The sequence below is a fragment of the Piliocolobus tephrosceles genome, unplaced genomic scaffold (genome assembly GCF_002776525.5).
Source record: "Piliocolobus tephrosceles isolate RC106 unplaced genomic scaffold, ASM277652v3 unscaffolded_41, whole genome shotgun sequence".
Lineage (NCBI taxonomy): Eukaryota > Metazoa > Chordata > Mammalia > Primates > Cercopithecidae > Piliocolobus > Piliocolobus tephrosceles.
In genome coordinates this window covers 1,216,687-1,238,662 of record NW_022325420.1, presented here as the reverse complement: position 1 = coordinate 1,238,662, position 21,976 = coordinate 1,216,687, and the positions used below count along the sequence as shown (strand labels likewise).

Genomic DNA, 21,976 nt, shown 5'->3' with positions numbered 1-21,976 from the left:
TCTAGCATCAGTATTTTATATTGTCAATGTATCTGTGAATCGAAATGTATTTCAGAAGTAGACAGAAAGAATTTCTTAAGCAACAAGGTGAATGCTGTTATTAGCCATGGTCTTTTGTGCCTGTGATATAGAGAATAACTCATACTTGGCTGTACCTTGGAATTACAAGGGGAGTTTAAAAAGTGCTTGGGCCTCATCCCTAAAGATTCTGATTTGCCTGGGTTTGGGAATTTTTTAAATCTCCCTAGTGATTCTAATATGCAGCCGAATTTGAGAACAACTGATTTAATGATCAGAGAACCACAGCTACATTTAAAATAGTACTAAACAAGCAGGACACTTTAACTTGATGCTGGAATGTGTGACATGTTTCAGAATAATAAACAGGATCAATGAGTTCTGGTCTAATTCCTGGCATCCCTCATAACATAGCCAAAGACCTGGCAGTAGAAAAGATCCACCGGATGTCAGTTTCCTGATGTAGAATGTGAGCACTGATGTTCCATCCAATTCTTCAGTTCTATGAATCATGAAGGTTTGGACCAGAATCTTAGTCTGATGTTTTACCAAGCACACATCCTTTTACATGCTACAGCCTGTCTCCTATCGCATTCCAACCGCTCCTTTTACCTTCTGCGATCTTAAGAGACTGGCCTATGTTTGGTATAAATTAACATGTGAAAGCAAGACAAATTCTTGCCTCAGTTGAGTAAAACACTTATTTTCAGGAGGCCTTATAAATGCTAAAGTTGGTAACAATGAAAGGGTCAGCAGAGTGCAACCATCTAAAAGAAAAAGCAAGAAACTTGATATCTGTGGGCCTGGCTCTGCCATTACTGGTTGTGAGCTTTGGGTTCCTTGTTGGAAGATGAGGACAATCACGCCAGCCTTCCAGGGTTCTTAGTCAGTGAGGTCACATAGATTGCAATCTGCCTAACAGCAGATTGTCAGACATGTAATCAATCTAGCAAATATTAGCTACATAAGGAAATTAGTAGTTGTGAGGGTTTAAGAAAAGCAAGAGGTTATTTTCAGGTAGCAGAAGTTGTATTTGTTGGATTTGAAGTTCTCCTCTTTCATCCTAAACTTCTTTTGTAAAAATGAGTACTTTTTGCATCTCTCTGACACTGTGGAGGATACCAAGAGAAAACATGACACTTTTCTTAGCTAAAATGATACTCTTTTCAAGGTCCCACTTGCGTTTCCTCTTGTGGATGAAGCTTTTTGTGACCACTCCAGCCTCTGTTCACTATTATTTTGTCTGAACTGAATCAAAGAATCAGACACTTCATTTCTCCGTGTCTAAGAATTTTCTAGGTGCTGCATTATTCAGTCAGTAATTCGGGTGTATCAGTGTGTTTCCCAAGCCAGATTGTTAAACAACTTAAAACCTCTCTTGTATTCTTGCCCTTCACTCCCTCTGCCATCATCACCCTGCACCATGGAGTGGGTCTTAAATAATTCACAGAATCATAATGGGGAACCAAGTCACTTCTCTGACTTCTACTTAAAATTGAAGCCTTCAACTTTTCCAGAAATTGGGCAGTGGCCTATGAATTTGAATATATCTCATTGTCTTACATCTTTGCCGTAATTTCTAGCCACTTGTACTATTTCTAACTTCTAATTTGATTCCTAACAATTGTGATTTTCTTCCACATATTCAGAGACAGTGATTTCATCTTCTTTTGGTTTCATTCCCCTCACAGTGGTGGTATACTTTTTTACATTGGTGGCATTTGGGAGTGACACAGCAGAGCTTCGCCATCACCTTCTGCAGTGTTTCCCAGTCTAACCTGGCAAAACATGTAATCTGAGTGAGAAGTGTGCTTGCTCTGCAAACATCGCTTTAAGAGAAGTTTTCTAGCCCTCTATCCGTTGCCTGCCACCACCTTGACTGCAGCACCCAGCCCCTTGGAAATCAAGAGCTACCACTGTCTTCCTTTGCCTGTATCCATTCTTTATGCAGCTTTCAGGTGCATCCTAGGTGGCATAATCTGGAATGCTGACTTTGTCAATATCCCCTTAAAAATACTGATCCAGAAATAAGCACGATTAAGGGGACAGTGTAGTAGAAGGAACACAGACATTGCAGTCAAATAGAACTGGGTTCAATTTGCCTTTGGGTGACTCAGCCTCAGTTTTCACCTCTGAAAAATGGGTTATTTCATGGATTAAAGATAATGCCCAGTACAAGGCATGGGGCACATAGTGGGCCCTGAAAAAATGATTGTATAATTCCTCATTAATTTGGTGATCAAGCTTACTGTGATTATTTGAATATATATGATACATTATTCAAATATAACAGTGATTCTCTCTAGTTGGGAGATGTGTATTTGTGTTTGTCTGTGTGTGTGTGTGAGAGTTGGACCTAGAGAAACTTGCAACAGCAGTGAGTAATGAGCCTGAGCATTGTCAGAGCAGAAAGAAATGTATATTCTCTGCAAAACAGACGAATATGTTTCTGTTGTCATTCAAATTATTAATAAAATAATAACTAAGAAAGAACTTATTGTTGAACTACATTATATGCCACTAGAAATACAACTATGAATTAATATCAAATGACAATGATTACCCAGTAATTTTTGGGTCAGATTGCTTAGCCAACTGCCATTCTCACTAAATGAACCATTGCCGTTCAGCTTACATTTCTCCATCTTCTTTGTAAGGATTTCATGATAGACTTATGAACTTGCTATTTTATTTCTGATTGGTAAGCTAGAATATTGTCGTCTTTACTGAATTTTTCTTTCAGAAATTTTCCTGACCTTCAAACAAGCAAACAAAACTTAAGAACTGTCATAGATTATAGAAATGAGATGGGTGTGAAGACCCTAATGGTCAACATTTGCTTTTTTTGTTTTTTAAGAGATGGTGTCTTGCTGTGTCCCTCAGACTATTCTCAAACTCCTGGGCTCAAGCCATCCTCCTGCCTCAGCCTCCCGATCCAAGTAGCTGGGATTACAGGTGGGCACCACAATGCCCAACATTTGCTTTCTTACATTTTTTCAAAAATTTAGAATTCTTTTAAATATATTGATTTTAAAGATGTAGTACAGAAATCATCCCTTTGGAAATATTTACTCTGCAGTCTAGAAGAGTTCACAAGAAAATTAAATGAAAGGCATTCCTTACATCCTTCATTCAGATTTTCACTTTTGAAATTTGCAATAGTGCTTGGCACTCTCCAAAGTGAGCCTCTGAACTGAAAAGACTCCAGTGGTCCTGACATTGCAGCCAGCGTAGCCCTTTTCTTTCTGGGGCTTCATCCACATATAAATGAGTTTCCATTTTCTCTCTCATACAAAGGCACGTTCAGAACCCATCTACAAATAAGACATGAGAATCATTAAGTTTAGCCAAAGGCCTCTTCAGGCAAATCCTGTGAATCCACCTTAAAGTATATTGGCAGCTCCCTGGTACAGGGTTGCTTTGTGCAGCTTAGAGAAATTGGTCAGAAATTGTTTCCAGTAGTACAATAAGGATAAAATTCAGTTCCACCAGCAGCACCAACCAGAATTCTCACACCTAATTTTATCACTCCAGAATACTTTCCATTATCTCAATGATAATAATAAGCCTCATAAACTAAAAGAAAATTTGTCCTTTAATTAAAATTAGAAACAAAGAAATCCTTCACTGAATTTTGAGTATGTGTGATGCGGGTAGGGGTATGGGAAATAGAAGTACTGAGATATCAAAAGATTTTTATTTCATCACTCATCTTATTCCCTTCACAATTTGTGAAGGGAACACAGATAGTAACTGCTCAATAAATTTAGCTGTCTGAATGAAATGTATGTGACTGATGCCTAATGTGGCATTTAGAAGGGTCATGAAAGTAAAAGAAAAGAATGAGAATATTGATTGTTGTTTGAGCATAGAAGTCATTTAAATAATTATCTGTTGCTTTAACTTATTTTTTAAGTTTATTTTTTAAACATTTTTATATAAAATAATTTTATTTAAAAATAAACAAGGTTTAAAAAATAAAATTAAAATGTTGATTTTAAAAATTTTTTCTAAATATTTATATTTTTAAAAAAGGCAAATTCTGGTGGGAAATAATTTAGTGCCGTTTTATCCAGGGGAAGGAAAAAACTTGAAAATAAGACCTTATGTTTAGAAAAACTAAATGTTTTAGAGTCAAATTTTAAAGCTTGAGAGAAGAATTGCTTTGTGAATTATGATATTAGTAGAACAGCTTAAGTATGGGATAATGATTATGGTGGTTTCATTATTTTTTTTTCAAAGTTCTATTGCTTTCTTTGTCCATAGAATGCAGGAAAGCCCTAAAAGAAAGGAACAACTGTAACCCCATCTGTGCCTTCTCAATGTTCCTCAGGTTGTGAATGTTGCAGGGGGCATCTCCTTTCTTGATGCCGTTACGTCCATGGATTTTTTCCCAGGATTAAATTTGGAAGGCTATCCTAACAGAGACAGTACGAAATATGCTGAGATTTATGGCATTTCTTCTGCTCATACTTTGTTGCGGGGGACACTGAGATATAAGGTAAGCAGATGGACTTTAGATTCAACATGTTGCCAGTTTTGATGTAAGTGATGTGTACACTTAACTTTTCTTAGTAGTCAAAATAATTAAGATGATAAACCAAGTTGGAGTCTATATTTTTTTTCAGAAATCTTATGATTGAATATTTTAGGAGACTCACCTCAAAATAAAAAGGTAATTAATTGACTCATTAGGATTGGGGACAGGCAGGGCTTCAGGCTTAGTGAGAGTTGGAGGTCAAGTGACTTCCCCAGGACCTGATTTCTCATAACCTCTCGGCTCTTCTTTCCAGTATTCACTGGAGTCTCAAGTGCTACGTGATGGCAGAGTTGTGGCAGCACCCCCAGGCTCTCAGGATCAAATTCAGTGGGAATAAAAAATGATACCATTCTAATAGCCAAAAATATTATTTTTGTCTCATTAGCCCCCTAAGGTCAGTGGGATAAAATGTGCTCATCTACTTTGGCCTATGTTATATGTTCCTAGAACTGGAGATGGAGTCAATGTCATTAAAAAACGGGGACTGGGGTGGAGGAAACAGACGGGATTAAAGGGGCCTCCCCAGAGCAAATCCAAAACGTTTTTAAACCACAAAATGGGGAGTACATTCTAGGAGCATAAATGCAAATGTCCACTACACATTTATTGATCACAAATCAAGCAGTTGCAAGTGTAACCAAATCAAGACAACTGGTTTAATAGTTTTCTAGCATAATATCACAAATTGGGTAGCTTGAAACAATAGGGATTTATTCTGTCACCATTCAGGAGGCCAGAAGTCTGAAATCAAGGTGTGTGTGAGTAAGGTTGGTGCCTTTTGGAGGCTTGACTTTGAAACACATCCATCCAATTTGTGCCTCAGTTTCATATCACCTTCTTCTGTGTGTCTCACTGTGTTGCCTCCCTTCTTATTAGGGCACTTGTCATTGGACTTAGGGTTCACCCTAAATCCGGGTTGACTTCATATTGAGATCCTTAATCAATTCTATCTGCAAACCTTCAAGTGAAGCCATATTCTGAGGCTCTGGATGCCCATGAATTTGGCGACAGGGGACTCAACTCAACCTAATGTAACCAACATACCTAAAATACATGCATCTCTCAAGATCAGAGACCTGGCTGCAAATCTGTCTGTCTTGTGAGATTTCCTGGCTAAGGTCAGAGAGGGGATTTGTCTCATGTGTGTTATCTCGTATTCTCTGATTATCTTTTTAACTGGAAGATGTAAGGCACATGGACCTGTCAGTGATGACTCTTCAATCTTGTGCCTGCTTTTCTGTCACTCTCTTACCTTTTTTTGCTGGCTGTTCCTTTTTCCTGGAAATTTTCCTCCAAGTATTTGTATCATACTCCTTCAGGCCTTCTTCTTTTCTTCTTTGCAACCCTGCCCCTGGTAACCACGGTTTTATTCTCTATCTCTGCATATTTTACTTTCTTAAAAAAAAGGATTCTGCATGTAAGTGAGATCATGCAACATTTTACTTTTTGTGTCTCACTTACTCCACTTAGCATAATGTCTTCCAGGTTCACTCACCTATCTGTTCTTAAAAAGAAAGCAACCACTATATTTCTTACTCTTGAGAGCTTCTGTTACATGTATGGCCACTTAGCATTTACTTGTCAGCATTTTAAGTTATAATTTTATGTATATTTTTCTTGTCTCCCAAAAGAGATTGTAAGCTCCTAGAGAGCAGGTGCTTGTACTCCATGAATATGACTTTTTCATTGTCCAGAAATCAAATGAGACATCAATGATAATGTCCTACTGAGATCTAGGAGCTGTGGCTCTTCTACCAACCTTTAGGCACAGTAGAAATTCTAGTCTGAACTCATGCATACTATCCCCAGCTCTGGCAGATTTCTTCATCTCTTTTCTTCAATTTGTTCAAAGAATATGAGTAGTAACTTTTTTTTTTTTTTGGCCAGCAGTTAGGATATATAGCTTTCAGTATAGTCTTTTGACAAACATATAGATCCTGGAATGAAGGATTTTAATAGATTTAAACATTGAATAAAAGTCTCAACAAGGTGTGCAAGTGGGAGCCATTCCCACAGATTCTGAGGATGGAAGATGTCGCAGTGTTCATAATCATGAGGGCCACCATCCTTGGCAATGCCAGCAACCCTTTGGTAACCCTAACATTCTTTCCAGTATTGGAGATGAGATACCGTCATTCAAATACGACAAAGAGGCCTTGGCTACTGTCCTTCCCTGCCTGCCTGTCACCTGCTTGTCCTAGATGCAGCTTAATAGCATCTTCCTATAGTATCCTCCCTAACTCCTTCCCCTTGAACCACCCACCCCCGTCTATGTGAGTTCCCCTTCTTTTGTGCTCCCACAGCTATGTTTTCCTGTAACCTAGCACCTATTAATATAATACTCTGCTACAGTTTAGTCACCAGGGGTGATGCATTTTTGCACACCATGGACTAGGAATTATTTGCTTAACTTATCTGACCCTTCTGTTGACTGCAGTTTCTGCATAGATGGGACTGCATTTTTTTTCACTCTGTGGCCTCAGTCCCTAGCACAAGTCTGACAAATAGCAGCAGTTTGCGAAATGCTTATTGATGAATGAATACATAAAATAAATTCATTTCTAGGGGTCAGCATAAAAATATATTTCTGAGATTAATAAATAGCTCAGAAATCAGCATTTTACATGTTGGATAAAGGGATCTCTAGCACCTAACAGGTCCCAGAAGTGAGCTAAACAAGCTAGTGATATTACTTTTCTGTTTCTCCTCTTTGAAGTATATTTGCATTTGGATTAGAGCAAATGAGAATTCTTTTTTTAGTAACCTTTAAACAGTTTGAACAATATAACCTTTAGAAATGTGAAAATTGCTAGTTGACTAGACATTCAGTAGTGAAATATCTGATGGTTACAGGAACTATTTTATATTTTAAAAACTCTGTTGCTCCCTAGAATTACTTCCCTCTCTCTCTTTTCTTTTCTCTCTCGCTGCTTGAGCAGTAATTATAGCAGCTGCAAAATTTCTTATCATAGCCTTCTCACCTTGCTTCCCATTTGCACACGGGAGAATAAACATTATGGTCTTTCTTCACTTCATCTATTATTCAGAATCTATTTATCCAGCCATTTGTTCTCTTTTAGGGGATTGGAATGCTGAATAATGGATTGGAATGTTCAATAATGTTGAATACCTTCCTATGGTATCCTCCCTAACTCCTTCCCCTTGAACCACCCAGCCCCATCTATGTGAGTTCCCCTTCTTTTGTGCTCCCACAGCTATGTTTTCCTCTAACCTAGCACCTATTAATACTCTTATTAATAGTATAATAAGATTAATATAATAGTATTATATTATTATATTTATATTATACTTATATAGTATATTATATTATACTTATCTTATTAATATAATAGTATTAATAAGAGTATTAATATAATACTCTTCTACAGTTTAGTCATCAGTGGTGATGCATTTTTGCTCACCATGGACTAGGCATTATTTGCTTGACTTATCTGCCCTGAAGTGGGCATTGGGATGAAGAATATGCACACAAATAAAATATAATATAACATAATATAATATAATATAATATAATATAATATAATATAAAGATATTATTTCCCTCCTTTCAATACCTACAGTACAGCAGCTGAATAGACAATTAATTACAAGCTGTATTAATTGCCATGATAAAGATATATACAAAATGCTACAAGAAGGGAGTGCCCACTCACCTAGGGGACTCAGAAGAGGTGCTAAACTGGGTCTGAAGGGAGGAGAAAACATTTCATAAATGAAGAAGTGTGGCCAACACATTCCAGTTACAGGAGCAGCATATACAGAGGCCCTGGTTTCTGGAAGAACACAGCACATTTGGGGAATAGTGAAAGTGGAGATCTGTGAGTTAGGTTAGATGAGCATATTGTGATGGGTTTTACATACTATACCAAGGACCTCAGGTTTACTTTGTAGACAATGAAAGATACATGAGGAATTTTTATCAGAGTGGTGATGTCATCATATCTTAGAAAAATCTCTCTGATTCCTACCTCTTTTTCTTCTCTCCATATATCTTGGGGGTAGTGGCTCTAATCAGTAGATTGGATTATCTGCTTTTGAGGAGGATATTCTTACAAGTTCCTCCTTCCATTATAAGAAAGAGCTCAACTGATTGTTCTATTAAATAATATTCTGCTGAGCTGATAGCATATAACACATAAGAAAATTTGCCCTTTTGCTGCCAGAAAATTTCATTCACATGTTACCCAGAAACAGAAGTAAAAACCTATGTTTTGCAAAGTCTTTTATGTAAACCAGTGGGATTGTTATGACACTATTGATCTCAGTTTGAGCTTGAAATTGGTTGTATCTATATCCTCAATACAATTTTTTTTTTTTTTTGGTGGGTTGTGGGGAGGGGTTTCTAGTAAAGATGAGAAAACCTGCTAGGCAAATTCTAAAAGAGCTGTAACACTCATATCTTAATATAAACAATTATTTTCTAAATTAGTTACAAGGATAGATCCCTCTTTTCAAAAATATTTTATATTTTTTCATTGGAAGAGAAACATTTTATATACTGCCTATTAATTCTTGTTTCAGGGATATATGAAAGCTTTGAATGGATTTGTAAAATTAGGTCTTATAAACAGAGAAGCACTTCCTGCCTTTAGACCTGAGGCCAACTTTCTCACCTGGGTGAGTGACTCTGGAATTACGTTCTATCTGCTCCTCTTCAGAAATACCTTCTGAAATGGTGGAGGGGGTAAACTCTGCTTTGGGTCAATGAAAGGACCCATTTATTAGCTTATGAGCAGGAAGCTAAATCCTAATTCTGAAGCCCCCTTTCCCTTCACTGTTGTGGAAGAGTGGAGAGGGTGTGGGGCTGACACATATCAGGCCTGTTTCCTGCAGCAACTTACATCATTTGACTGCTCCTTGAGCTATGGTAAGAGATGCATTTGCTCTCTGCATTAAGCTCTGAGCTCTTCCAGTCGTCTAAGTGGTGACCCAGTGATGGGAGTCACTTGCGCTTCCTGAAAGTGAGAATCCAGGAGAGTTACTAGTGTATTATAGAACTGGATTCCCAACCTCCAAATCTTGTCAATACTCTCATGTGGTTACTCAGAACTATGAGTGTTTTGATTTTCAGTTACCAAGCTTATGCGTCTATCTTTTGTTCTACCAAAATCTTAAGGCCTCAGAGTTGGAATGAACTGTGGAGGCTTGGAACTGAATGTGAAGTAGAGCTTCCACTAACTGCTCAGAATTAACTCATTACCAGCTGGTCATTCAACTTAAACTAGTGTGCCCATATTCCAATAGAAATGCCAGAAATATATCACAAGGAGAAAAGGACCAATGTTGCTAATTCTATTAAATCTCAAAAAAAAGTTTTGGTATTCTTGCTAGCTAGTTTCATTAAAAAAATTATTTTTTAATTTTTAATTTTTTATGGGTACATAATAGGTATGTGTATTTATGGAGGACATGATATATTTTGAAATAGGCATGCAATGTGTAATAACCTCATCAGAGTAAATGGAATATCTACCACCTTAAGCATTCATCATTTCTTTGTGATGCTTTTACACTCATTTCTTTGTGTGTGCATTTGTGAACCTTTCCAATCTTAAGTTTTACCTTTCATAAATTTACTTGTTGGGTAGGAGTGAATAAATATCTGCAGAGAGAACCTGGGGTTGGGGCAGCTGGCTTGAGAAGGTTGGTGCAGACATTCTTAGGGATGGTCTTTTTTGTAAAGGACCAGGTTATAAATGTTTTAGACTTTATGGGCCACACGGTCTCTGTCAGTACCACTCACTTCTCCCATAGACGATGCACAAACCAATGAGCATGACTGTGTTTCAATAAAACTTTTTATTTAATGAAACACAGTGAGCCAAATTTGGTCTGTGAACCAGTTGGTTCACTCCTGATCTAGAGCATAGCATTTCCTTTGGGAGCCTAGAAAAAGTCTTGTTTTGAAAGTAGAAAAAACTATGGCTACTGTTTACATGTTCATCCTTTGAGATTTTATTAACTGCAAGGTCTTTCTTATCTCTTGAACCTACAGAAGAACCCTGGTTGCTACTGGCAACCACTGCAGTAAGCCTTTTCCACTTCATCCTGGTCAAAATGGACTGCTGGATGGTAGGGGGAGAATGGGTAAAAAAATAGTGATAGAGAGGATATACAAAGACAGGGAATGTGCTAGTAAGAAGCACACCATCTGTTTTGTATTGAGTTGATCTTAGAACCCATTTTTATTAGTGAAGTATCATTTTGGAATAGCAGCTATTTATTGATGTGTAGGTATGCAGATGCATATATGTATGTGTATGTGTTACAATTTCCTGTTTCCAGTTATTTTTAATTTTAAAATTTGAGGTGTATTTGAAGTTCAGTGTTTTAATAGGATAATTTTTCAGTTAATTAAAAAAAATTTATTAGGGACTTAGAAATTTTGTCTTTATTTTTCTAACCAGAAACAACTCCTCTGTGACCTAGTTGGGATTTCACCCTCCTCTGAGCACGATGTGTTGAAGGAAGCTGTTCTTAAGAAACTAGGAGGAGACAATACCCAGTTGGAGGCTGCTGAATGGTAGGCACCCACCACTCAACTTAGAGCAAAATATACTGGATCAATGATCGCAAATTTCTACTAAAGAAAAGTTAAACATTTTACATTTGTCTTTGATTACTTTGTTGCTCAAATGTGGATAGAGAGATTATCACGTGCCATGTTCATGTGGTCGTAGACAGTAGATAAAAAAAGGAGCTCTATGGCAATTATAATTTGAGAAATACTTATCTGGAAACACTTTATCACTCAGTTCCCAAGCGTAGTGGGGTATTTTTGCTTTCCTGTAGGAGATTCTGAGTAGTCAGAGAATATTACGTTAAAACATTCTTTCACATGACTGCTGTGGCATCCTGCTGGTATACTTAATGTTGGAGAACTAACCTCTAAGTTAATCTCATAAAGAGCTTTGTAAGAACATGGGATTACAATGCATCATCTCTGCCCTGCTCCGGGGAGTAGTGCCTGGGTGAGTCTGGAGATGATTCTGAAGGTTAAAACATTGATATTGTTATTATTTTACACTTTAGAAAAATCCTACAACTTGAGTTACCATCTTGTAATTCTGCCCTTTCAAGATTAAATTAAAGGAGCTCCCTTTTGCTTCCCAAATGAGAACATGTATAGGACTTGAACTAATGCAGCCATCTCCTATGCTTTTCAGGTTGGGCTTACTTGGGGATGAAGAAGTCCCTCAGGCAGAATCCATTGTGGATGCCCTCTCCAAGCATTTGGTCATGAAGCTTTCCTATGGTAGGCTCTGAAGTGTTAGCTAAATATACCTGAAGAAGAATCATAAGATAGAGTCAGTGCAGATAATCGTATTGGAAGGTTGGCACCAAGCAGCCGGAATGGGAAGATATGATATGATGAAAAGGGCAATTGGACATTTTTCCAGGGAGAAGAATTTGAGAATTATTAAGTAAAAATAAAGATAGTTATTATGGGAAAGAAAAAACATAGTTTTACTATTTATTTATTTGAGATGGAGTCTTGCACTGTCACCAGGCTGGACTGCAGTAGCATGATCTTGGCTCACTTCACCTCTGCCTCCCAGGTTCAAGAGATTCTTCTGCCTCAGTCTCCTGAGTAGCTGGGACTACAGGTGTGCACCACCACGCCCAGCTAATTTTCGTATTTTTAGTAGAGACAAGGTTTCACCATGTTGGCCAGGATGGTCTTCATCTCTTGACCTGGTGATCCGCCCACCTCAGCCTCCCAAAGTGCTGGGATTACAGGCATGAGCCACCGTGCCCAGCATTACTTCTTCTTCTTCTTTTTTTTTTAATGCATTAGGCAAATGCCTAAGAAGCATTTTTGGAGCACACTAAAAGGCCTCTAAAGCAATGCCTTTGTGTCTGTAAACAGGATACGGTGATACCATCCCAGATAAAGGAATGCAATCAGAGTTCTAATTTCCTTGAGGTTTTCACTTTGACTTTGGGCTAAAAAGCTGTGTAAATAATTGTCTAGTGATCATATATAAAAGGAGGGAAAACTTTTAAAACCAGAAGGGCAGGAGGAGGAGATGGTAGACGATATTTGAGTTGTAACGATAGTGGCATTTTCACTTATCTTTATTTATTTTAAGGTCCTGAAGAAAAAGATATGATTGTGATGAGAGACAGCTTTGGAATCAGACATCCTTCTGGACATTTAGAAAATAAAACGATTGATCTTGTGGCTTATGGGGACATCAGTGGCTTTTCAGCCATGGCTAAAACCGTGGGGTTACCCACTGCCATGGCAGCCAAAATGTTGCTTGATGGTAAGTCTGTTCATTTGAGGAATGAGCCTGTTTCCATATCACCTCCAAGTCATTTGGTGCCTGGACATCGAGTAATTGCTTTTGAGTATAACACAGGCATTCACTAAAAGTGAGCCATCTTAGAAGATCCAAGCGTGGACTGCCTGGGAGGGCCCCTTTTGGTGAGTAAAGCATGGGGACTTTGGAGATAGACCTGATTTTCGCTCCAGCTCAATTACAAGGTGGCTGAGTGATGGGCTGCAAGTTACTCAGCACCTCCGAGCAAGAGTTTCCTCATATTTAAAGTGGGTATTGCCATCCCTATTTCATAGAGTTGTTGAGACACTAACTGATATAACACATAAAGCTGCTGCCACATAGAGGGGTCCCCAGGGAATGGTCACTTCCTTCCTTTCTTTCTTTGGTTTTTGCCATATTGGGAGTGATAACTCTAAAATAGAAAAAGATATTCACTTCAGATTCTCAAGAATATAGGTTAAGTTTTATTAATCTTCATATCTCAGCATATTATTAGTACTCAATAAATATTTTAGGCTAAACGAATACAAATTTCAATTCTCCACTCTCCCTAGAAGATCACATAGACATTCAATAAGCATTGCCTCTGTTTGGCTCTCAAGAAAGAATGAGGGGAGTAGAAAATATCAAAGCATAAAAATGTGAAATAATGAAAAAAATGTATAGTAGCATATCACCTAATGTCAAATTAAATGACCAACTTAGTTATTGAGGAATCAGTGAAGAAATAAGTGACAAAAGTTGGGGTCATTGTGGCCTCTAGTGAGAGTGCCCAGGTTCTATGTTTCAGTCATGCTGACAGGTGCCTGTGCCCATATAATCAAACTTGTTACAATTCATTCTGTTGGTGTCTTGCCTTTTTAAAAAAATAACATTAGCAAGTTAAGCTGACCAGTCAGATTGACTTTACTTCTTACTTTACTTTATTCTCTGATTGTCCTGGCAGTAATAAATGCAGTTAAGTGTACAAATTCTGACAATATCCCTAGGTCTGCCTATGCTTTCAATCTAAAATTAACTCCTTTTCCTTTCAAAGTGTTGCCTAAGTAATAATTTACTAAGGGACATTTTTAAGCAGCTACTTAAAAAATGCCTAGGCCTCCAAGAATTCATTGACTCTGAGTTTGCTTCTTTGTGGAGACTCCTGATGGGGAAATTAACCTCTGACACTACCTTTAAAATGGTAATTACACATTTATTTTCTTCCAGGTGAAATTGGAGCCAAAGGCCTAATGGGGCCCTTTTCAAAGGAGATCTATGGACCAATATTGGAGCGAATTAAAGCAGAAGGCATTATATATACTACACAGAGTACAATTAAACCATAATTGGGAATTATATTTTGTTCTTTTCTTCCCAGGCAATACAGCTCTGAACGTGTGTGATAAATGGGTTTGCTATGTGCTGTTTTAAAGTCTAAAGCGTAATATGTTTTGGTTAACACAATATAGTTTTTGAACTATAAATCTGTATTTTAATATGGAAATGTTTGGAACAGGAGATGTCAGCTACTAACAGAGAATTTTAATAATTCTATCCTGTATTTTATAAATATGTATGTGAAAGTGATGATTGTGCTATTTGTTAATTTATTATGCCACCGTTTTCTTACAAGAACATATTTTCCTATAACCAGCAGATGAAGTTTTACTTTTTTAGTCAGAAAAAATTTCCTATATAAAAGTTATATAAAAATATTTTAAAAATTGATCCAGTTAGATACCTTTAGATTACCTATCTGTAAGTTTTTGCCAAAATGCTATTTTATGCCGTTTTTATAAAGTTATGGTTTATTTTTGTAAATGTAGTTCCTTATAGTTTTCTCTTGAGTGTTTGGAAATGAGAATAGATAAGATCAAATTACAATTTACAAGATCACTTCATTAGGCACAGGAAAAGTATTTATCACAATTCAACACCCTTTTACAGTAAAAAATGTAAAATAAAAAACCCTCAATAAACTAGGAACAGAAGGAAACTTCCTCAACTTGATAAAGGGCATCTATGAAAAACTCATGGTTAGCATCATACTTAATGGTGAAAGACTGGATTATCTCCCCATGAGATCAGAAACAAGACAAGGATGTCTGCTTTGGCCATTTCTATTCAACTTGTACTGGACAGTCAAGAAAGGGCAATTAGGGCCGGGCGCGGTGGCTCAAGCCTGTAATCCCAGCACTTTGGGAGGCCGAGACGGGTGGATCATGAGGTCAGGAGATTGAGACCATCCTGGCTAACACGGTGAAACCCTGTCTCTACTAAAAAATACAAAAAACTAGCCGGGCGAGGTGGTGGGCACCTGTAGTCCCAGCTACTCGGGAGGCTGAGGCAGGAGAATGGTGTAAACCCGGGAGGCGGAGCTTGCAGTGAGCTGAGATCCCACCACTGCACTCCAGCCTGGGCAACAGAGCGAGACTCTGCCTCAAAAAAAAAAAAAAAAAAAAACAGAAAGGGCAATTAGGCAAGAAAATAAAATAAAAGGCATCTAGATTGGAAAGGAAGAAGTGTAACTAAATAGAGATGGGAGATGACATGATCTACAAAAACAAAACATTAGAACTAATAAATAAATTCAGCAAAGGTACAGGATACAGGATTAAATATACAGAAATTGGTTATCTTTTGATATAGTATCAATGAATAAATAAAAAATGATATTAAGAAAATAATTTAATTTTCAACATTGGTCAAGCTTGGTGGCTCGTGACTGTAATCCCAACACTTTGGGAGTCTGAGGCAGAAAGATTGCTAGAGGCCAGGAGACCAGCCTGGGAAACAGTGAGATCCATCTCTACAAACAACAACAACAACAAGCAAACAAACAAAACCCAGCTGGATGTGATGACATGCATCTGTGGTCTCAACTACTCAGAGGCTGAAGTGCAAGGATGGCTTGAGCCCCAAAGTTTGAAGCTGCAATGAGCTATAACTGGGTCACTGCAATCCAGCCTGGATGACAGAGTTAGACCCTGACTCAAAAAAAGAAAATTGACAGCATCAGAAAGAATAAAATACTAATATAATTGAGGGTCCGGAAATATTGATGGCATTTATGGTAAACTGACTTTTGAAAATGGTGCTAAGACAATTCAATGGGGGCAAAATAGTCTTTTTTGGTGCTTGGAAATATGGATATCCACATGCAAAATAATGAAATTGGACTCCTACCTCATATTGCATATAAAAATTAACTGAAAGTGGACTTAAGATCTAAACGTAAGAGCTAACGCTATAAGTATCTTCGAAGAAAGCATGGTGCAAATCTTTCTGACTTTGAATTAGGCAATGATTTCTTAAATAAATGACACTAAAAACACAAGCAACAAAAGAAGAAAATAGGTAAATTAAAATTAAAAACATTTGCGTTTCCAAGGACAATATCAAGAAAGCAAAAATATAACCCACAGAATGAAAGAATTTTTTTTTAAATCATGTATTAGTTAAGGGAGGAATTTGTATTTAGAATGTATAAAGAATTGTTACAACAATAATTAAAAGGCATATAATTCAATTTTTAAAAATCAACAAGAGAGCTGAATTAACAGTTCTCCAAAGAAGATATGCAAAAGGCAAATAAGCACATGAAGATATTCTCAACATCATTAGCCATCAGGGAAATGCAAATGAGATCTACAATGAGATATCACTTTACACTCACTGGAATAGATATATCATCAAAGTGATCATATCAAGTGTTGGTGAGGATGCAGAGAAATTGGAACCCTCATCCACTGTTGGTGGATACCCACGAGATATAAAAACAAATGTCTACACAAAAACTTGTGCACAGATGTTTTTGCAGCATTATTTATAATAGCCCCAAATTGAAACAGCCCTAATTTCCATCAACTAACAAGTGAATAAACAAAACATGGCATATCCATACAAGGAATATTATTCAGCAATAAAAAAGAGATGAAGTATTGATATGCACCACAACATGGAAAAACCTTGAAAATATGTCAAGTGAAGAATGCCAGACCTGAAAGGCCACATATTATATGATTTCATTTATATGAAATGTCCAGAACAGGCAAATACATATAAAGAGAAGGTATATTAGTGGTTGCTTAGACTGAGGGGTTGGGGAGGAAAATGGGGTGACTGCTAATTAGTATGGGGTTTCTTTTTTGGGGTGATGTAAACGTTGTAGAGTTGATTGTGGTAATGGTGGCACAACTCTGAATATACTAAAAACCAACTGAATTGTATAGTTTGAATGTTTGAACTGTGTGGTATGTGGATTTTATCTCAAGTTGTTATAAAAAAATTAAATTACAAATACAATTTGTTTATTTGCTTCTTGGGGAAAAAATCTCTTGCCTTTAGAGATACAAAGTAAGCACCTGTTTAAACTTCACAAATTGTGCTCATATCCTGGCACGTGAAACTAATTCTGCCCTTGAAAGAAGCAGGTACTACGTGTGAGGTATGTGACAGTTGAGAAAACATCTCCTGCTATTTGAAAACAATCAAAATTGATTAAGGCCCACCTGTCACAGATAATATATGGAGATCAATAATCTATTAATAAGTAAAAATATTTTGTTGTGGAATTTTTTTTCTTACCATGACATTCAGTTCGACTCAATTGATTAGGAAATACAACTCGTGTCATGTTGATTTCACTCTCTATCTGAAATGGTGCACAGATTAACTGGGAACTGAGAAACTAGCACTCTGTATAAGAACTGGGATCCAGCTGAGTTCCCAGTGTAGTTAACTGGTTTGTGCTTCATGATGACAATGAGAATTAAAGGGGATCTGATTGAAGAGCTGATCTAAGGTTAGTGTTGAATGCGGTAATAGAAAAGGCAATGTCAGTAAGCATGAACACAGCTATATGTAATTAAACACTACATTATCCCTCAATAACAAATTTTCCTGCAGTACCTTTAATAATAAAAGTGGTGGTGATAGGATTTGGCAATTAATGAGCAGGTTATGGTTATAAGCATATCAACATACAGCTTTACCAGGAGTCCACAATTTTTTTCTGTGAAAATCAGATATAAACATTTTAGGCTTTGCTGACCAAAAATATCACAACTGTTTATTTCTGCCTATATGTTGTGAAAGCAGCCATAAACCATACATAAATGAACGGGCATGGCTGTGTTTCAATAAAACCTTATTTGCAAGAACAAGTGATAGGCAGACGTGACCCTCGAGCCAGTTTGTGGACCCTTGGTCTAACCATTTTGGTAGACTTAATACTCACATCTTTCAGATCTTTCTGCCTCTTTTGTTCTTTTTCAGATAATACCAATATTTGTATTATCAATTTTTCCTTGTTCTAGATTAACAAGACACAGATCATACTACACAATGTGAATGGCTCTACAACATACTAGCTGTTCTCTTCTTTATGAAACGAGGATAACAGTAACTGCCACGATGATTATAAAAATTAATGAGATAATGAGAGAGAAATGCTTGCCACTTAGTACATGTCAAAAAACACAAGTGGGTTGTTCTCTCTTTTACAATACAGTTTTTACCTGAAGTTTATGTTTAGTTAATAAGATTTTAACTTTGATATATATATTTTTTCAATTTCTTGGATACCTTTGGAAGACTCCTCAAAGATCCATGCTGCTTAAACAAGCCATAGATTTATCTGCTACATAAAGTGGTTGAAGAGATAAAAAAGACCACAACAATCATTTGGCCATGCCTCTGATTTTACAGAGGAGAAAATGTGCCTCATAAAGTTAAATGACTTGCCTCAGGTGATAAGACTTAACACTGAAATTTGATCATCATTTGGAGACAGTCAAAACACTTGAAACAATTTGGGAGCACCCTCATTTTTTAAAACATCTTCTAGGATGGATGACTTAGGGTCACCACTAGCCCATATGGTGTCTTTTTGAAAATTACAACAAGGCATTCCTACTTCCAAGACCCTTTTACTGATCAAAAAAATTGTTCCTAAATATACAATTTATTACCGCAAAACACTTTACTACCCTCTAATGGAAAATTGCCATAGTAAATACAGAAATCTTTAACATCTATGATATGATTGGTTCTCCCTTAGATGCAATGCATAATTTACACATCTGTGCAAAGTAGTTAATTTTATCTTTATATTTTCATAGTATTACTGGCTTACATTTGCTAATTGTTTGCAGTGGAACTACATCTGCCAGATCTGAATTCCACTGGAAGGAATTCAGTAAGAAAAGCTGGCTGTTATGGAGTGCTACTTGTCAGTTACTGACAATTAATCTAATAACTTCCTTTTTCCAATCTTGTTTTAGACCTAATACCCATTCTTAATTTTCATTAATTAGTAAGAATTACAAAACAGAGTCCTAACTTGTTAGATTAAGAGGTTACAACCCTCCAGTTTAAGTTGTCAGTGTAGTAAAATCAAACGTTTCTAGTACCTTCCAGTTTCCTGTTAATTGACAATGTGTGCTACATCACTGGCTAACAAATTCATAAACCCTGGGAATCCCACTCCCAGCCTGAGAGCTCATGAAGCTGGATTGATATTGTGCTCCTCTTTGTTACACTGGAGACGATTCTGGGCTGTTGGCAGGCACAACTAACCAGACCCTTGGCTCCAATGATCTGAGCCTGATTCACAGTGAAACTGGCACAGGGTGAAACAAACTCCCATAGAAACCTCATAACCCTGACAAGGAAAAAAACATGCTTGCCTTAATAGCAAACTATTGATAAAAGAATATTTATTCTCCTTAAGTTCAGAGAAATAATTAAAAGGAAGTAGAAGTCAAACGGGAGCTGGGAAAGAAACTGAAATAGGTGCTGTAAAACCTGGGGAAGACCAACAGAAAAGATGAGAGACTAGCAACTCCCAGGGGCATGGATTGTTAAAATACTTTTGCAATGTTAGAAAATATTTGGCTGGCCGGGCGCGGTGGCTCAAACCTGTAATCCCAGCACTTTGGGAGGCCAAGACGGGCAGATCACGAGGTCAGGAGATCGAGACCATCCTGGCTAACACAGTGAAACCCCGTATCTACTAAAAATACAAAAAACTAGCCGGGCGAGATGGCGGGCGCCTGTAATCCCAGCTACTCTGGAGGCTGAGGCAGGAGAATGGCGTAAACCCGGGAGGCGGAGCTTGCAGTGAGCTGAGATCCGGCCACTGTACTCCAGCCTGGGTGACAGAGCGAGACTCCGTCTCAATAAAAAAAAAATAAAAAAAAAAAAGAAAAAAGAAAATATTTGGCTGGCACAGTGGTTCTATTTAGTTCTGGACTATGGTGAAAATTACACAAATGGTTCATCATGTAAGATGCTTAATGAAGATAGTCGTTCTTTGCATCCTCTTATTTATCTGTCCATATGTTAATTGTTGATGTTTTTTGGATTTCTTCCCTATTTTTTTTTTTTCTCTCTCTATATATGTGTTCTTTCTGGGTGCCTGCATCCTACCAATGGCATTGAATACCATCTATGTCTTAAATCAATCCCAATCTTTCTCACCTGAGCTTCAGATTATCTATACAACTATTTATTTGACATCCCTGTTCAGATATTTCCAAGACTTCTTAAACTCAATGTAAATTTAAGAATTTATACTATAAATTAATATTTCTCAATGGAGCCACACTAGGTCGCCTAAATGAATCCTTCACGTGATTACTCATTTCAAGAACTGGCAACCACTATCACCCTAGTTGCTCTCTATACAATCTTTGATGCTCTCTTTTCTCCAACTTCCACATTCACCAAATCAGGACTTCCTCTTCTCTATTAAACTTATTGGCTCCAAGTCTTTCTACCCACATACAACTTGTCTTGATCAGGCTGCTATTACATTTTATGTGGATCGTTGTGACAGTCTTTCACCTGGCCTCCCTCTCTCCAGAATTACTCCCTTAATGACCATTCTCCTCACAGTAGACACATTAATCTTTCAGAACTGCAAATATGGTCATGCTCTTACTCTCAGCTGTCTCCCCATTCCTCCCAGGATAAAGTTCAGACCTATTAGAGCCTCAAGGGCTCAGCATAAATGTCCCCCTGTATATCTTTATAGTCTCATCTCATTGCCCAGCTCCTTACAAACTATTATCCAATTCTTGAACTTCCTTCACCTCCTTGAATAGGCTTCCCCTTTCTTGTTTTTGAGCCTTTTCGGATTATGTTTTTTTTACCCTAGATATTCATCTCCCCCTAACCTTTTACCTGGTTAACTCCTAGTCCTCTTTTTAGGTTGTAGCTTAGAAGTTACTTTCTTGACGATTCGCAAGTGTGAGTTAGATATTTCTAAAGGAGCCTATACCATTTTTTTCATAACACGAATTACTCTGCGATCTCATTGACTGGAGGCTTTTGGAAATAAGTGGAAGATTTTTCATTGTTACAGACTCGGGGCACGGTGTGGCCGACATCTGGTAGGTGAGGGCGAGAGACAATAAATCCCCACTGAAAGAAGCCACTCAGAGCAATCAGTTTCCTTAATTTATTAAGGCATCATATTACTCTAAAGTCATTTCAGATACCTTTGCATTTTAATTTGCTTTGATGATAATGATTGTGTTAATATTATCACCCCTTTCAAATCATGGGTGGGTCTATTTGTGCATCAGTAAAAGCAGTCTTTGATTTCCCTTTCCATGGTCAAAAATAAATAAATAAATAAATAAATAAATAAATAAATAAATAAATCCCCGCTGAGTCACACACCATATGGACAAAACTATTTCTACCACACTGGTTGCACTCATATCTTGGCCTTACCATCACACGGCACAACTTTGGACTTCCGACTGTCAGCCTCTCTTTGCCTGAAGGCTTTCTTTGACAGTAAAAGCTCTCTTTGCTCATAATCACAGCAGCCCAGAAATGACAGGAATTGTGACCCTCCCCACTTCCATTCTCTTCAGCCAACCTATGACCCGTGGGTGCTGATGTATCAATTGGCTAGCTCCTTAGTTTTTTGGATGGGATAATTTGGATGTGGATGTCTTCTACTGGCTCCCAGAATTCTACAAAGGGATTATATTCCAGTTATCCACTTGAGAAACTTAACTGATACAACATCCATTATCAGCTGTCTTTTCTTCCCTGACTCATTTTCCTCCTGACAGGCATTAAAATCTTGTCACAGGTTCTGCTTCTATAG

The 21,976-nt window shown here is 37.4% G+C and overlaps 1 protein-coding gene and 1 non-coding gene across 3 annotated transcripts in view; one reads left to right on the top strand and one right to left on the bottom strand.

Annotated features, from left to right (window-relative positions):
* The window catches only part of LOC111550222 (alpha-aminoadipic semialdehyde synthase, mitochondrial), a 69,330-nt gene extending 55,022 nt beyond the window's left edge, over nt 1–14,308 (top strand). The window contains exons 19-24 of one of the 2 annotated variants that reach the window (XM_023223515.2): nt 4,352–4,519; nt 9,101–9,196; nt 10,987–11,102; nt 11,746–11,834; nt 12,673–12,849; nt 14,077–14,308. In XM_023223515.2, the coding sequence (XP_023079283.2) occupies nt 4,352–4,519; nt 9,101–9,196; nt 10,987–11,102; nt 11,746–11,834; nt 12,673–12,849; nt 14,077–14,195 (765 nt within the window). In that variant the 3' untranslated portion in view covers nt 14,196–14,308. Of the gene's footprint in view, nt 1–4,351; nt 4,520–7,638; nt 7,744–9,100; nt 9,197–10,986; nt 11,103–11,745; nt 11,835–12,672; nt 12,850–14,076 lie in introns of those variants that run through there. The other variant, XM_023223516.2, reaches the window with a different exon arrangement.
* On the bottom strand, nt 8,913–8,974 carry LOC113224837. Its single transcript, XR_003309444.1, has one exon. It is a non-coding gene; the product is annotated as a U7 small nuclear RNA (small nuclear RNA).
* Nucleotides 14,309–21,976: the final 7,668 nt, after the last annotated feature.